The 16936-nt window shown below is 45.3% G+C and overlaps 1 protein-coding gene across 3 annotated transcripts in view; it reads right to left on the bottom strand.

Annotated features, from left to right (window-relative positions):
- Window positions 1-16936, bottom strand: part of NEK10 (NIMA related kinase 10) — a 266495-nt gene that overhangs the window by 174304 nt on the left and 75255 nt on the right. For all 3 annotated transcript variants that reach the window (XM_040432102.1, XM_040432101.1, XM_040432100.1), the window contains 4 exons: window positions 12684-12751; window positions 5541-5620; window positions 4545-4631; window positions 279-503 (listed from right to left, as the gene is read on the bottom strand). In XM_040432102.1, the coding sequence (XP_040288036.1) occupies window positions 279-503; window positions 4545-4631; window positions 5541-5620; window positions 12684-12751 (460 nt within the window). The remainder of the gene's footprint in view (window positions 1-278; window positions 504-4544; window positions 4632-5540; window positions 5621-12683; window positions 12752-16936) is intronic.

Raw genomic sequence — 16936 nt, forward strand, 5'->3', positions numbered from 1 at the left:
ATTGGAAATAAAGGGCAGGAGAAACTATAGCAAGCATTGGGTAGTGGGCAATTATCTGTGTATGGTCCTTAAAGGAGCACCGATAAACTTCATATATTGTTGAATGCCGCTCGTTATGGATAGAAACCTGCCCATTTAATAGGACTCTAACTTGAAATGAAATTGTGGGATGATTCAAATTTACTATAATATGGAAGAAAATCCAGTGCTCAAAGCAAGTCATTTCACCTGATCACAGATTTTGTTGATGAGTGATTTCTGGAACAAAATAGTCATACCCTTTCAAAATATGGAGCAGCTGTTTGATTCCTCCCCATGTCCGAATTTCCACACAGATTTCTGGGTCTTCACAGATCTGTACCAATATCCAGACAACGCTCCATAGCAGCTTAAGGTGGTCAGAGTGGAGCAAACTAAGCAAAGTAGGAACACCATCGTAAATCTTCACTTGTTCCTTTACGTTAGACTCTGAACACAGAAGACGTAGGAGCTCTGCTGAAAGTCTGCATTTTAAGCAAACATATTCATCATGTTATAATTTCAGTTACTACTGAATTTCTTGTCAGCTAACTATAATAAAGATGAAATTAGGAAAAATGCAATACCAAGACAAGGGGTAAAACAATATGTGACACTTGATTAGGATTTGCTTGTAAGGTCTAGTTGAAATACTCTTGAGGGAAGACCACTTACCAGGTCCTCGATGTTCTCTTCACGGGACATCCTAAAACATTTAATGTGAAAATGGCTTAATGTACCATAATGTGCCTAAACCTCAATCAATTGCCTTAAAACTTTGCACAACCTAAGTTCCCAGCTTCCTAAACCTATCCTGGAAGTTTCATGGATTTTAGCTACCCACAAGGCAAATGAGTGACATTAAAGGGACACTGACAGGCGAAATCAGCATATATAGTTAGATATATCACATTACAGGTCTTATAGAGTCTTTTAAAAGCATATAACTATCCCCCCTGTCCACCTTATAAAGAGCGAAATATAAAGTTTTATAACCTGCTTCTCCGTTCAGCAATCTGCCCAAGGGGCGGCGTTTCATGTGAAAATGCGCCCAGCCAGCCGCTCCCAACTGCCGTTCTTAAGCCCCGCCCAGCTCATCATTATTCACTTCACTGGGCGGCGGCTAGAACTCTCCCCAGTCCCGATCCTGCGCCTGCGCAATTCAATCCTCCGGGCATCGTTCATGCCCAATCTTCTGCGCTCCGCCGTGCCGTCGGGCGCACTATAATTAACCCCTTATATGATGTGAGTGAGCAGCGCTCTGAAGCGCTGCTCTGAACAGTGCATGGCTGAGGCTGCAGCTGCCTCGAAGACGCAGGCTGGTGTGTGTACGCAGGCGCAGAAGATTGGGCATGAACGATGCCGGGAGGATTGAATTGCGCAGGCGCAGGATCGGGACTGGGGAGAGTTCTAGCCGCCGCCCAGCGGAGTGAATAATGATGTGGATTTCTCATGTATTCTTCATTCCAGATGGTTATCATCTATAGGGACATACCGAAAGGTTATGGATACAGGCTGAAGTTTTCCGCCAAGATCACTATTATGTTTTGGTTTATATAGTTTATTAAATAAATACATAATTGTCTTCTTGCAAACTGAGTTATTGCAATATGAAGGTAACGTTGACAGAAAACAAGGGATATGAAGTCATGTCCCCAATGTCATATTTAAAAAAAAAAATTAGTGTGCTATATTTTTTACTAAAAGCACAGATTTTTTTCAGGATTAATTTGAATAGATAAGAGTCTTATATGATGTGAAGTTTGGGGGAAATCGGTTAACATCTACCGTATTTTTCGCCCCATAAGACGCACTCCCCCCCCAAAAAAAAAGTGGGGGGGAAATGCCCCTGCGTCTTATGGGGCGAATGCTTCCATTTTACATCGCAGTCTGCGATGCTGCAGCATCGCAGACTGCGATGTATGAGCCGGGAGAGAGGAGGGGCTGGAGTCCGGAACTAGGGGCGGGCCCCGCCGCTCTCCACAGTATTTATAAACATTAATCCTTATCCTGTTAATAAGTTTCACTAACGCTGCGCTCTCCCCTGTTCCCCTGTATCCGTACAGCACTTACGAACAAGCTTCGGACAGAGCGGACGGCAGCAGGCAGAGCGGACGGCAGCAGTAACGTTACTCACTGACGTTGCGCGCCTGCTCCTCCCACTTTATGAATAAAGCAGACAGAGCAGGCGCGCGACATCAGTGAGTGACGTTACTGCTGCCGTCCGCTCTGCCTGCTATGAAAGCTTGTTCGTAAGTGCTGTACTGATACAGGGGATACAGGGGAGAGCGCAGCTTTAGTTAAACTTATTAACAGGATAAGGATTAATGTTTATAAATACTGCGGTGAGCAGAGGGCCGGTGTATTGGGGGACACTGTTATGAGGGGGATCTGTGGATGATATATAGCAGTGTCATCCACAGATCCCCCCCATAACAGTGCCATCTACAGATCCCCCACCCCATAACAATGCCATCCACAGATCCCCCACCCCATAACAATGCCATCCACAGATCCCCCACCCCATAGCAGTACCATCCACAGATGCCCCATAACAGTGCCATCCAGAGATCCCCAATAACAGTGCCATCCACAGATCCCCCATAACAGTCCTATCCACAGATCCCCCATAACAGTGTCATCCACAGATCCCCCATAACAGTGCCACCCACAGGTCCCCCATAACAGTGCCATCCACAGATCCCCCACATGACAGTGCGTCATCCACAGATCCCCCATAATAGTGTCATGCACAGACCACCATTAATTCAAAACCCACCAAAAGCACACCTTTTGGTTAAAAATATTTTTTTTCTTATTTTCCTCCTCAAAAACCTAGGTGCGTCTTATAGGCCAGTGCATCTTATAGGGCGAAAAATACGGTAAGTTGTTTTATGTACGTTAAGCGACATTAAGCTCCCCAAAAACAAGCTTAATGTCACTCATTTGCCTTGTGGGTAGCCAAAATCCATGAAACTTCCAGGATAGGTTTGGGAAGCTGGAAACTTAGGTTGTGCAAAGTTTCAAGGCAATTGATTGAGGTTTAGGCACATTAAGCTCTTTTTTACATTAAGCTAAATGTTTTCAAAAAGGAATAAAATAGTTTAATGTGAATAATTTTTGGTATGTTTTATCAAATGATCCCAAATCTTCAGAATATTTTGGCATAGAGAGAGTCTAGTAGGATGGGAAGTTTGGGGGAAATTGGTTAACATCTGAGTTGTTTTTTGCACGTTAAGCCACAATAAGCTCCCCAAAAAACAAGCTTAATGTCACTCATTTGCCTTGTGGGTAGCCAAAATCCATGAAACTTCCAGGAAGCTGGGAACTTAGGTTGTGCAAAGTTTCAAGACAATTGATTGAGGTTTAGGCACATTATGGTACATTAAGCTACATTAAGCCATTTTCACATTAAATGTTTTAGGATGTCCCCTCTTCACTTCCTGGTTCAGGCTTGACACACAGGAAAGGGCAGCAGATATCCACTTAGCCAATCAATAGATGCAACAGTGACCCACCTCAGCCAGTGATTGGTTGAGTTGGCTTCTCCTTGCGTTACCTGTGTGTTGCGACTGAGCTGTCAAGGAGAGACCACCAAGAACCCTGTATTCATTGGAATGGGAATGTTGACGGGCTGGAGAGGTCATAGATTCTTTTATTTTTTTAACCTCTTTACTAAAAATGTTATACTGCTAGGCAAAATCTTTAAAGGGCTTCTGTCAGCCCACTAAACCGTTTTTTTTTGTTTATTAATAATCCCTACACTGCGCGCTCTACATACATAAGTTAAATAATCATTTTTGTTCAGTAGAATTTGATAAAAAGCGATTTTTAAAATATGCAAATTACCTTGCTACCAGCAAGTAGGGCGGCTACTTGCTGGTAGCAGCCGCATCCTCCGGCCCTAATGACGCCCCCTCCGCATTGTGATTGACAGGGCCAGGAAACTGAATCGTTCTCTGCTGGCCCTGCCTGTTAGCATTCAAAATCTGGCGCCTGCGCCGCGGCCGTACCTATCTTCAATCTGCGCAGGCGCACTGAGAGACGACCACTTGCACGGCCGCTCCATCCTCAATGCGCCTGCGCCGATGACGTCACATCTACACCCGGCGCAGGCGCTTTGAGGAGAGAGCGGCCGCCTCTCAGTGCGCCTGCGCAGATTGAAGATAGGTACGGCCGCGGCGCAGGCGCCAGATTTTGAATGCTAACAGGCAGGGCCAGCAGAGAACGATTCCGTTCCCTGGCCCTGTCAATCACAATGCGGAGGGGGCGTCATTAGGGTCGGAGGATGCGGCTGCTACCAGCAAGTAGCCGCCCTACTTGCTGGTAGCAAGGTAATTTGCATATTTTAAAAATCGCTTTTTATCAAATTCTACTGAACAAAAATGATTATTTAACTTATGTATGCAGAGCTCGCAGTGTAGGGATTATTAATAAACAAAAAAAAAAAAACGGTTTAGTGGGCTGACAGAAGCCCTTTAAATGTTGATGTGAATCATTTTCAAGCTTATAATCATCAAACTTACCTTTTGGAGAGCAGATCATATTCTTGCAGTATCATCATCAGACTTTCTACGATACTGAGCTCACTAATAGAAGTTCTGCATTCTGGACTAAAAAGGTAAATATAAATCAATCCCATAATATTTTTACAGTTTCACTTGGGCCAAGCATGAATATGTACACGTCCTTAGCTGGTAATAGACCCAAGACCTTAACTAGCCAACAAATAAACGTCTAACCTTACTTGTGGCAGAAACCTTGAAAGTTTACAACATGCATAGATGCCGCTTTTATAAAGTCTGATCATGAGACACAAAACTACAGATTATGGTCAACTAACTGATAAAAAATGCAATATGCAAAATGAAAATCGAAATTTAAAAATATTGTGTGGTGGAAGTAGGTTCAAATGGAAAGTCCAGCCACTATTTACTTAAAATTTAAGACGAACTCTTAATCTGACTTTTAGGGCTCATGCACATGAACGTATGCCCTCCGAGACATACAGTCCGTGAGCGGGCCATATGTCGCGGAGCGGTATACATCGTGCGCACAGGAGCGCACAGCATCATAGGTTACTATGATGCTGTGCGCATTAAGCCGCCCGGGGGGGCTATTGTCCCGCATTTATAATATCATATGAGTGCGGGACAATAGTCCCGCGGGCGGCCCGATGCGCACAGCATCATAGTAACCTATGATGCTGTGCGCTCTCGTGCGCACCATGTATGCAGCTCCCGAACATATGGCCCGCTCACGACCGTATGTCTCGGAGGGCATACGGTCGTGTGCATGAGCCCTTGAGGGTATATTCACATGGGGAAAATTACTTGCTAAACATTCTGCAAATGAAATTCAGTTTCATAAATCTTTTATTGCCTCCTTCACATCATAACATGTTATTGATTTAGTGTGTTGCTTGCTGAAAACTATAGTGATTTTTGCCAAACAAGTAAAAAGATTGAACAAAATATGTAGGAGTCTTAGGAACTCAGACCTCAGCTTTATCAGTAACTCACCTTTCAGCCAAACTTGTAAGAGCAAGGAGAGCACCTACTAAAACATTACTGTCTCTTGCAGCTAAGAGTTTCACAAGGGTCTGAAAATACAACATAACAATTGAATGAGCATGTAGATAGGTGCAGAAAATATGGGCTCCCCTATACTTCCCTCTTCTCCCCTGCCATTCCACAGATTTTTTACCTGTATGTATATATATATATATTTGTGGTCGTGGCAACCAAGTGCGTACCTACCCTACCTGGGATACCCTACCCCTAAGCGGTCAGAGTTGTGCCGCAACCGCGTCGTGGAGGGACGCCTGAAAGAGGGCATCCCCTTTGAGAGTAACACGTCGTACGCATGTGGGAGGGCGCCGGCCGTTGAAGTAGGTGGCCAAGCCCCTCCCACAAATACAGGCCAATGAATCGGCCTTTACACATATATATATATGTATGTCCTTTCATGCCCATGAAATTTGCTGTATGTGGGTGAGACTTCCACGGACATGAAAACACGACTAAATAATCACAGATACATGTAAAAAAACTACTTGATTTACCAGTATCTAAGCATTTTGCTAATATGAAACACACGAAAAAAGAACAAAAATGTTCAATTATTGATCATGTCCCAATGTGCAGGAGAGGGGGTAATAGGGTCAACATTTTTAAGAAGAAGGAGTTATTGTGGATATATAAACTCAATTCTTTAAGGCCCAATGGCCTTAATGTCGATTATAATGTTGGGAATATATTGTAGTGAGGGGCTTGCCCTCTTGATTCCTTTGGGAACGGTCGACTTCCGTTCATGTGTATGGGTGGTAATTTTGGGACAAGTAAATATATGTGATATATTTATTATTTATTTATTATATTATTTTTGTAATTTTTTTCATTTTGTCATTTTGTTAGGTGTTGGGCTGGAGAGGAGGAGGATAAAGTCGAAAAAACAACACATTGGCCAGAGTCTTTAAACGATATCAGTATTATAATGTTGTTATGTAGAGTTGAGCGAACCCGTACTGTAAAGTTCGGGTTCGTCCCGAACTTTAGGTTTTTCGGCACCCGTACCCGAACATTTACGTAAAAGTTCGGGTTCGGTGTTCCGTGCTTTCTTGGCGCTTTTTGAAAGGCTGCACAGCAGCCAATCAACAAGCGTCATACTACTTGCCCCAAAAGGCCATCACAGCCATGCCTACTATTGGCATGGCTGTGATTGGCCAACTGCAGCATGTGACCCAGCCTCTATTTAAGCTGGAGTCATGTAGCGCCGCCCGTCACTCTGCTCGGATTAGTGTAGGGATAGGCTGCAGCTGCTGTGAGGGAGAGATCAGGGAGAAATATTATCAAGAACTGCTTTTTTTACTTAGCGATCTACAGCAAATGTGTTTTGTGGGTGCAGTGCACAATTTTTTTAAGCCTGCCCTGAGCCAACTACTGCTGAAAACGAACTTTTTTTTACTTCAGTTTAACAATATCAATACATAATCGGCAGCCACTTTATGCAACGATAGTGCACCAGCACAGGCTATCTGCATGTCTGCAAGTCCAGAAATACAGCTTTTTGCTTACTGGGGTTAAAAATTTTTTTTTTATTTCAGATAGTGCACATCTAGGATTAGACGTGCATAAGTGAGTGTCACATTTAGGTCAGAAATACATCTTTTTGCTTACTGGGGTGAAAAAACCCTCTAATATACTGCACATCTGGGATTAGACGTGCATAAGTGAGTGTCACATTCAGGCCAGAAATATATCTTTTTGCTTACTGGGGTGAAAAAACCCTCTAATATACTGCACATCTGGGATTAGACATGCATAAGTGAGTGTCACATTTAGGCCAGAAATACATCTTTTTGCTAACTGGGGTGAAAATACGCTCTAATATACTGCACATCTGGGATTAGACGTGCATAAGTGAGTGTCACATTTAGGCCAGAAATACGGCTTTTTGGTTACTGGGGTGAAAAAACCCTCTGATATATACTGCACATCTGGGATTAGACGTGCATAAGTGACTGTCACATTTAGGCCAGAAATACGGCTTTGTGCTTACTGGGGTGAAAAAACCCTCTGATATACTGGACATCTGGGATTAGACGTGCATAAGTGAAATTTAGGCCACAAATACCGCTGTCATATAGAGTTAAAAAAAATAATAATTGTGCAATACCCTACATCAGGGTTTTTATTGGCGGTTAATTATTTTTAACAGACTTAACCACTTTGCTTTGTGAACGCTAACTATGAGGCAAACATCTAATAAGGGACGCGGTCGTGGTGGTGGTGGTGGAGCCTCTGGTGCAGGGAGAGGACGTGGCCGTTCTGCCACAGCTACACGTCCTACTGAAACTACTACCTCAGGTCCCAGTAGCAGCCAGAACCGACAGCGATATTTGGTCGGGCCTAATGCCGTTCTAAGGATGGTAAGGCCTGAGCAAGTACAGGAGCTAGTCAATTGGGTGGCCGACAGTGGATCCAGCACGTTCACATTATCTCCCACCCAGTCTTCTGCAGAAAGCGCACAGGTGGCGCCTGAAACCCATGCCCATCAGTCTGTCACATCACCCCCGTGCATATCGGGGAACCTGTCTGAGCCTCAAGTCATGCAGCAATCTCTTATGCTGTTTGAAGACTCTGCTGCCAGGGTTTCCCAAGGGCATCCACCTAGCCCTTCCCCAGAGGTGGAAGACATAGAATGCACTGACGCACAACCACTTATGTTTCCTGATGAGGACATGGGAATACCACCTCAGCACGTCTCTGATGATGACGAAACACAGGTGCTAACTGCTGCGCCTTTCTGCAGTGTGCAGACCGAAAAGGAGGTCAGGGAGGAAGACTGGGTGGAAGACGAGGCAGGGAACGATGAGGTCCTAGACCCCACATGGAATGAAGGTCGTGCCACTGACTTTCAGAGTTCAGAGGAAGAGGCAGTGGTGAGACCGAGCCAACAGCGTAGCAAAAGCGGGAGCAGGGTGCAAAAGCAGAGCAGCCGTCGCCAAAACAGTTCGCCTGCTACTGGCCACCGTCACCAGGGACCGAGCACACCAAAGGCAGCTTCAAGGAGTTCCCTGGCATGGCACTTCTTCACACAATGTGCTGACGACAAGACCCGAGTGGTTTGCACGCTGTGTCATCAGAGCCTGAAGCGAGGCTTTAACGTTCTGAACCTTAGCACAACCTGCATAAGCAGGCATCTACATGCGAGACATGGGCTGCAGTGGAGTAAGCACCTTCAAAACCAAGAAAGGGCTCAGGCCCCTCCTGCTCCTTCTTCTGCTGCTGCCTCGACCTCTTCCACCGTCTATGGAGGAACGTTGGCACCTGCCGCCCAGCAAACAGAGGATGTGCCACCAACAACACCACCTCCGTCACCAAGCATCTCCACCATGTCACACGGAAGCGTTCAGCTCTCCATCTCACAAACCTTTGAGAGAAAGCGTAAATTCCCACCTAGCCACCCTCGATCCCTGGCCCTGAATGCCAGCATTTCTAAACTACTGGCCTTTGAAATGCTGTCATTCAGGCTGGTGGAGACAGACAGCTTCAAACAGCTCATGTCGCTTGCTGTCCCACAGTACGTCGTTCCCAGCCGCCACTACTTCTCCAGGAGAGCCGTGCTCTCCCTGCACAACCAAGTATCGGATAAAATCAAGTGTGCACTGCGCGGAACAGCACCACTTTACCACCAATGACTGGGTCTCCATGCGAGACCTGTGTGCCCTGTTGCGCTGTTTCGAGTACTCCACCAACATGGCCAGTGGCGATGACGCCGTTATCAGCGTTACAATACCACTTCTATGTCTCCTTGAGAAAACACTTAGGGCGATGATGGAAGAGGATGTGGCCCAGGACGATTAGGAGGAAGAGGGGTCATCTCTAACACTTTGAGGCCAGTCTTTTAGAAGTGGCTCAGAAAGAGGATTTTTGCAACAGCAGAGGCCGGGTACAAATTTTGCCAGCCAGGGCCCACTACTGGAGGACGAGGAGGAGGAGGAGGATGAGGAGGAGGATGGGGATGAAGCATGTTCACAGCGGGGTGACATCCAACGCAGCTTGGGCCCATCACTGGTGCGTGGCTGGGGGGATACGGAGGACGCAGACGATACGCCTCCCACAGAGGACAGCTTGTCCTTACCTCTGGGCAGCCTGGCACACATGAGTGACTACATGCTGCAGTGTCTGCGCAACGACAGCAGAGTTGCCCACATTTTAACGTGTGCTGACTACTGGGTTGCCACCCTGCTGGATCCACATTACAAAGACAATGTGCCGTCTTTAATTCCCTCACTGGAGCGTGATCGGAAGATGCGCGACTACAGGCGCACGCTGGTAGACGCGCTTCTGAGAGCATTCCCGACTGATGCCGGGGGACAAGTGGAAGCACAAAGCGAAGGCAGGGGAGGAGGAAGAGGTCGCCAACGCAGCTGTGTAAGCGCCAGCACCTCAGAAGGCAGGGTTAGCATGGCCGACATGTGGAAAAGCTTTGTCATCTTGCCGCAACAACCGGCCCCAACTGCTGATATGGAGCGCGTTAGCAGGAGGCAGAATTTGAACAACATGGTGGAACAGTACCTGTGCACACGCCTACACGTACTGACTGATGGTTCTGCCCCATTCAACTTCTGGGTCTCCAAATTGTCCACATGACCAGAGCTTGCCCTGTATGCCTTGGAGGTGCTGGCCTGCCCTGCAGCCAGTGTACTCTCTGAACGTGTATTTAGCACGGCAGGAGGCGTCATTACAGACATACGCAGCCTTGTGCAGAATAGACAGTTCTAACAGCCTCAACCAACCATCCTTGTACTCAAGTGCACTTATTCCTGTTTTTTTTTTTTTTATATGTCCCAATATTTTGGGGGATACCCCTATGTAAAAATGCAAAATAACACACATCTGTGTTGGCTACCTATTCCTCCTTCGCCGCCGCTTCCACCTAGACCGCCACGTGAGACTACACGGCCACATCCACCCATTCACCGCCTTTTTAACCTCTTCCTCCTACATCATTTCTAATTTTTATTTTTTTAAGGTCTTTTATGTTTTTTTTATTCATTTCCCTATCCACATTTGTTTGCAGAGCATTTGCCATGTTCTTAAGCACATTTTGCTGCCTTTTGCAGCCCTCTAGCCCTTTCCAGGACATTTTTACAGCCATTTTAGTGCTCAAAAGTTCAGGTCCCCATTGACTTCAATGGGGATCGGGTTCGGGTTCGGGGTCAAGTTCAGGTCCCGAACCCGAATTATTTTTTCAAGTTCAGCCGAACCTGAACATCCAGGTGTCCGCTCAATTCTATTGTTATGTGATCTACCAGTTATACCCGGGCTGCGCTATCAATACAGGAGCAGTGATTCGATTTTAATCCCTATTTAATATGTGTCTTGCACTTTGGATTTGTGGAGGAGAACCTCTCTGGGGCATTAAGTGGTGATTAGGACTAGTAGGGGTGACATATTGCAGAGGCCGCAATAACTTGCGTGCAGCTGTTAGGTCTTTCCCGGTTGCGGTGGGGGGATGTGCCCTGATTAGTGTAGGTCCATCAACTTGCATAGTCCGCTAAGCTATATGCCCGAATATTGTATAATAAAGAAGCAAAAAGGAAGAAAAGCCCTTAAGTGTGGGCTCGTTTGTTAATAATGGATTTAGTTTTCTATATGTTAGGGTTATTTCACGTACGTAAGTATATATATACTTTTTTTCTAACCTGTTTTTGTTTTATGATTGTAAATTTTGTTATTCTATTTCTGCAACATGATGACGGAGCAGCCATCTTGCCTGAGCTGCTGTTAACAACATTTAGAGATATGCTTTACAGCAGCCACAATGGGCCATAGACACAATAGACTGGAGGGGTCCTCATTGGCTTCTATGGGAGAGTTTTCTAGACATGCTCTGTAACCTATGCAGAGGTGATCTTACAAGAAAGAAGTAGATAAGCTTTGAAAATCACCTATGTGGATGGTGGATCTGGTGCTATCTATATATAGTTAATATCTGTCATTATAATCTTGCCTGTGATGATAATGAGATGACTTCTAAAAAGTGATCTGCACAGAGTAAGGAGTGACACATATAAAGCTTATTGGCCAGTATTAAAAAAACTGAAAGATTTTAGGATTTTTTAATGCCACTACAATTCTGCAGGTATGCCCTAAAAGGCACACACAAGAAACATCTAATTTACCGCCAGCTAATCTACCGCCAGCTAAGGCCTCATGCACATGACAGTATTTTTTCACGGTCCGCAAAACGGGGTTCCGTTGTTCCGTGATCCGTGTCCGTTTTTTCTTCCGTGTGCCTTCCTTGATTTTTGGAGGATCACCAGACAAGAAAAGTGAAAAAAAAATCTATGTCAAGTTTGCCTTGAAAATTATAGGAAAAAAACGGACACGGATGACAATCTTGTGTGCCTCACGGACCCATCGACTTGTCCGTCAAAAAAATAGGACAGTCTGGAAACACGGATCACGGACGCGGATGACAAACGGTGCATTTTCCGAGTTTTCAACGGACCCATTGAAAGTCAATGGGTCCGCAGAAAATCACGGAAAACGGAACAACGGACACGGAACCCAACAACGGTCGTGTGCATGAGGCCTAATGCTGTGATCATGCTTGAGTCGAAGGGGTTAGCTGTCAAGATTGATGCTTTCTCTGATTGAAGTAGTTGGACAGGATAAGGACTGTGAATTACAGCATGGATACTGATCTCAGGGGCGATATGACAGCACCTCCAAGATCATCATGAAAACAAACATCATAGTGCCGCGACAGACAGCTGTCCATAGTGTGCATCTTAGTCATGGGGTGGCAAATGGTTAAAATAATGATTTAATTAACTGTAAATAAAAGTAATGCAAATTTCTAATATACTTTTTGTTCAAATAACTATTATTTCAAGATCTCTGCCTTCAGTTAGTGAATGGAAACATTCTTGTTTTATCTAGAAGCTCACACCTGCCCAGATCATGTTCTCCCATACTGAGCGTGGAGATCGAATGTTCACAATGAGTACACTAGAAGTGTGTTGTGCTTATGGAATTGATCCTTTCTTGTATATAACCATAAACCACCATGAGCTAAAGCAAATTTCTTGCAAATCAAAAATTGTACTGTCAGTCACTATTTCTAGATTTAAAAGGAAAACGGTCTCTTACTTTGTGTGCTCCACTTTCTATCAACCATTCTCTTTGATCTTTGACATCTGCAAGTTTTTGAAAGATATCTGTAAGACAAAACAGTATGGTAGGAGATTTAAACAAATTTTTAAAGTAAGTTTTACAGGAGTCTGAGCTGCCGTCATTTTGCATTATTTGATTAAATGTTGCACAATGTCTGATTCATTTGGTGCATTTTTAAGTCTAACATCTGCCTTGAGAATTTATTCCACTTTTTACACCACCCTTTTATTGGATGAACACTGTGACAATTGGGGTGCTTTTACATGAGCATATTTGCAAGCCGTATACGTCCCGGATTTTATGTACCGGAATCCGCTGCTATTGTTAAAGAAAAGGGCTATTCACATGGGCGTATAATTTCCGTCAGCATTTGAAATCCTCAGGATGTCCTACTTTTGTGCGTATTTGCTTCCAAATATGTCCATTATAGTCAATGGGAGTGCATCCAAAACTCAGGACGGAAGGAATACGCTGGATGTTATATTCTTCAGAATCCGCGTATTCTGGAGGCGGAATACTCACTGATTTCCATATGCTGGTATGAAAACAGCCTTTTTACGACTTTTTACAAAGTCAGCTCAACAGGACATCCATAACTGCTTTTCAAAACTAAAGTGAGTAATGTGAAAATGAAAAATTTCCAGTCCAGAAGACATTAACATCTCTGCTCCTCTCCATGCTAATTGTATTTTTCAGCTATTCTAATTATTAGTTATAAAGCACCAATATATTGTTACAATATATTTAATGTTGATAAGTGCAAGATAATGCACATGGGGCGTAAAAACCCAAGAGCAGAATATAAAATCAGTGATACAGTCCTAACCTCAGTATCTGAGGAAAGGGATTTAGGGGTCATTATTTTAGAAGACTTAAAGGTAGGCAGACAATGTCATAGAGCAGCAGGAGATGCTAGCAGAATGCTTGGGTGTATAGGAAGAGGCATTACCAGTAGAAAGAGGGAGGTGCTCATGCCGCTCTATAGAGCACTAGTGAGACCTCGTTTGGAGTATTGTGCTCAGTACTGGAGACCATATCTCCAGAAGGATATTGATACTTTGGAGAGAGTTCAGAGAAGAGCTACTAAGGCTACTTTCACACTTGCGTTAGGAGCGGATCTGTCTGGTGTCTGTACAGACGGATCCGCTCCTATAATGCAAACGCTTGCATCCGTTCAGAACGGATCCGTCTGCATAACTTTATTTCAGATCTGATTTTTCACTTCGGGAAAACTCAGATCCGACAGTATATTCTAAACACAGAAACGTTCCCATGGTGATGGGGACGCTTCAAGTTAGAATATACTAAAAGAACTGTGTACACGACTGCCCCCTGCCGCCTGGCAGCACCCGATCTCTTACAGGGGGCTGTGATCCGCACAATTATTGTGCGAATCATAGCCCCCTGTAAGAGATCAGGTGCTGCCAGGCAGGAGGGGGCAGACCCCCTCCCTCCCCAGTATTAAATGTCACCAGTGCGGCCCCCCTCCCTCTATATTCATTGGTGGCCAGTGCGGCCCCCCTCCCTCCACAGTATTAAATGTGACCAGTGCGGCCCCCCTCCCTCTATATTCATTAGTGGCCAGTGCGGATTCCCAGTATTAAATATGACCAGTGCGGCCCCCCTCCCTCTATATTCATTGGTGGCCAGTGCGGATTCCCAGTATTGTGACCAGTGCGGCCTCCCCTCTTCCCCCCCCCTAATTAAAATCACCCCCCCCCCCCCATCATTGGTGGCAGCGGAGAGTTCCGATCGGAGTCCCAGTTTAATAGCTGGGGCTCCGATCGGTTACCATGGCAGCCAAGATGCTATTGCAGTCTAGGCTGCCATGGTTACTTAGCAATAAATAGAAGCATTATACTTACCTGCGAGCTGCGATGTCTGTGACCGGCCGGGAGCTCCTCCTACTGGTAAGTGAAAGGTCTGTGCGGCGCATTGCCTATAGCACAGACCTGTCACTTACCAGTAGGAGGAGCTCCTGGCCGGTCACAGACATCGCAGCTCGCAGGTAAGTATAATGCTTCTATTTATTGCTAAGTAACCATGGCAGCCAAGACTGCAATAGCGTCTTGGCTGCCATGGTAACCGATTGGAGCCCTAGCGATTTAAACTGGGACTCCGATCGGTACTCTCCGCTGCCACCAATGAAGGGGGGGGTGATTTTAATTAGGAAGGGGGGGAGAGGGGAGGCCGCACTGGTCACAATACTGGGAATCCGCACTGGCCACCAATGAATATAGAGGGAGGGGGGCCGCACTGGTCACATTTAATACTGGGGAGGGAGGGAGGGGGGCCGCACTGGCCACCAATGAATATAGAGGGAGGGGGGCCGCACTGGTCACATTTAATACTGGGGAGGGAGGGGGGCCGCACTGGCCACCAATAAATATAGAGGGAGGGGGGCCGCACTGGTCACATTTAATACTGGGGAGGGAGGGGGGGCCGCACTGGCCACCAATGAGTTAAATACAGGGGGGGGGGTCTGCCCCCTGCTGCCTGGCAGCACCTGCCAGGCAGCAGGGGGCAGTCATCTACACAGTTCTCAGTATATTCTAACTTGAAGCGTCCCCATCACCATGGGAACGCCTCTGTGTTAGAATATACTGTCGGATCTGAGTTTCACGATGTAACTCAAGTCCGATGGTATATTCTAAAATAGAGGTGTTCCTATGGTGATGGGGACGCTTCAAGTTAAAATATACCATCGGATTGGAGAAAACTCTGATCTGATGGTATATTAATAGGGACTCCTGACTTTACATTGAAAGTCAATGGGGGACGGATCCGTTTGCAATTGCACCATATTGTGTCAACGTCAAATGGATCCGTCCCCATTGACTTGCATTGTAAGTCTGGACGGATTCGTTTGGCTCCGCACGGCCAGGCGGACACGAAAACGGTGCAAGCTGCGTTCGGGTGTCCGCCTGCTGAGCGGAGCGAAGGCCAAACGGTGCCAAACTGATGCATTCTGAGCGGATCCGCATCCACTCAGAATGCATTGGGGCAGTACGGATCCGTTCGGGGCCGCTTGTGAGAGCCTTCAAACGGAACTCACAAGCGGAACCCCGAACGCAAGTGTGAAAGTAGCCTAAACTGGTACATGGATTGCAGGATAAAACTTACCAGGAAAGATTAAAAGACCTTAACATGTATAGTTTGGAATAAAGACGAGACAGAGGGGATATGATAGAAACTTTTAAATACATAAAGGGAATCAACAAGGTAAAAGAGGAGAGAATATTTAAAAGAAGAAAAACTGCAACAAGAGGACATAGTTTTAAATTAGGGGCAAAGGTTTAAAAGCAATATCAGGAAGTATTACTTTACTGAGAGAGTAGTGGATGCATGGAATAGCCTTCCTGCAGAAGTGGTAGCTGCAAATACAGTGAAGGGGTTTAAGCATGCATGGGATAGGCATAAGGCCATCCTTCATATAAGACAGGGCCGGGGGCTATTCATAGTATTCAGTATATTGGGCAGACTAGATGGGCCTAATGGTTCTTATCTGCCAACACATTCTATGTTTCTATGTTTCAAACAACAGGGATCAACCTGCTTCTTCACGTTCACCTAATTAATAACTTGGTTTGGAGCGTTGCTTTGAAACTCAGCCCTACTGTAAGTTTTGAGGTACCTGTATACCATGAGCCACGCTTAGAATGTGGAAAAGGTGATTGCTATAGGGGAAATCTAGTTCTGTGGTCTTGTGCACATCGGGAGTTCTTACAAATATTATGGGGGGTCATTTATTAAAATAAAATACACCTAAATTAGGCAAATTTCAGGTTCAACAGTTATATGAGCCGCTATATGCGACTTTGCCCTGCTCACGCCAGGTCTAAAATTGTTAGTGAGGCATGGGGAGGGGGGGGGGGGGGGGATAGGGGACAATCCAGCAGGCCTGTCTGATTCATCATTTTCTACGCCTGTTTCAGGCGTAGAAAATGGTCTAAATGTAAGACAGCTATGGGCCTTAATTAAGTCCGGCGTCTAAAATAAATGTGCCCCTATAAATTTAACATAAAAGAAGAGATACATTCTCTAATATGTACTTGAACAAAAGTATAGCAGAAGGAAAACAAAATATGTATAAAAATCCAAAACACTACGTTTAAAGGTCATCAAGGAAACAGGAGTGTGGTGCTCAACAGCATTTTAAAGGGATTCTGTCATGACATTTGAGGCCTATAACCTAAACATATGGCCAGGTCCCTACTAATAACCTGAAT

The sequence above is a fragment of the Bufo bufo genome, chromosome 5, assembly GCF_905171765.1.
Source record: "Bufo bufo chromosome 5, aBufBuf1.1, whole genome shotgun sequence".
In the NCBI taxonomy this organism is placed as follows: Eukaryota; Metazoa; Chordata; class Amphibia; order Anura; family Bufonidae; genus Bufo; species Bufo bufo.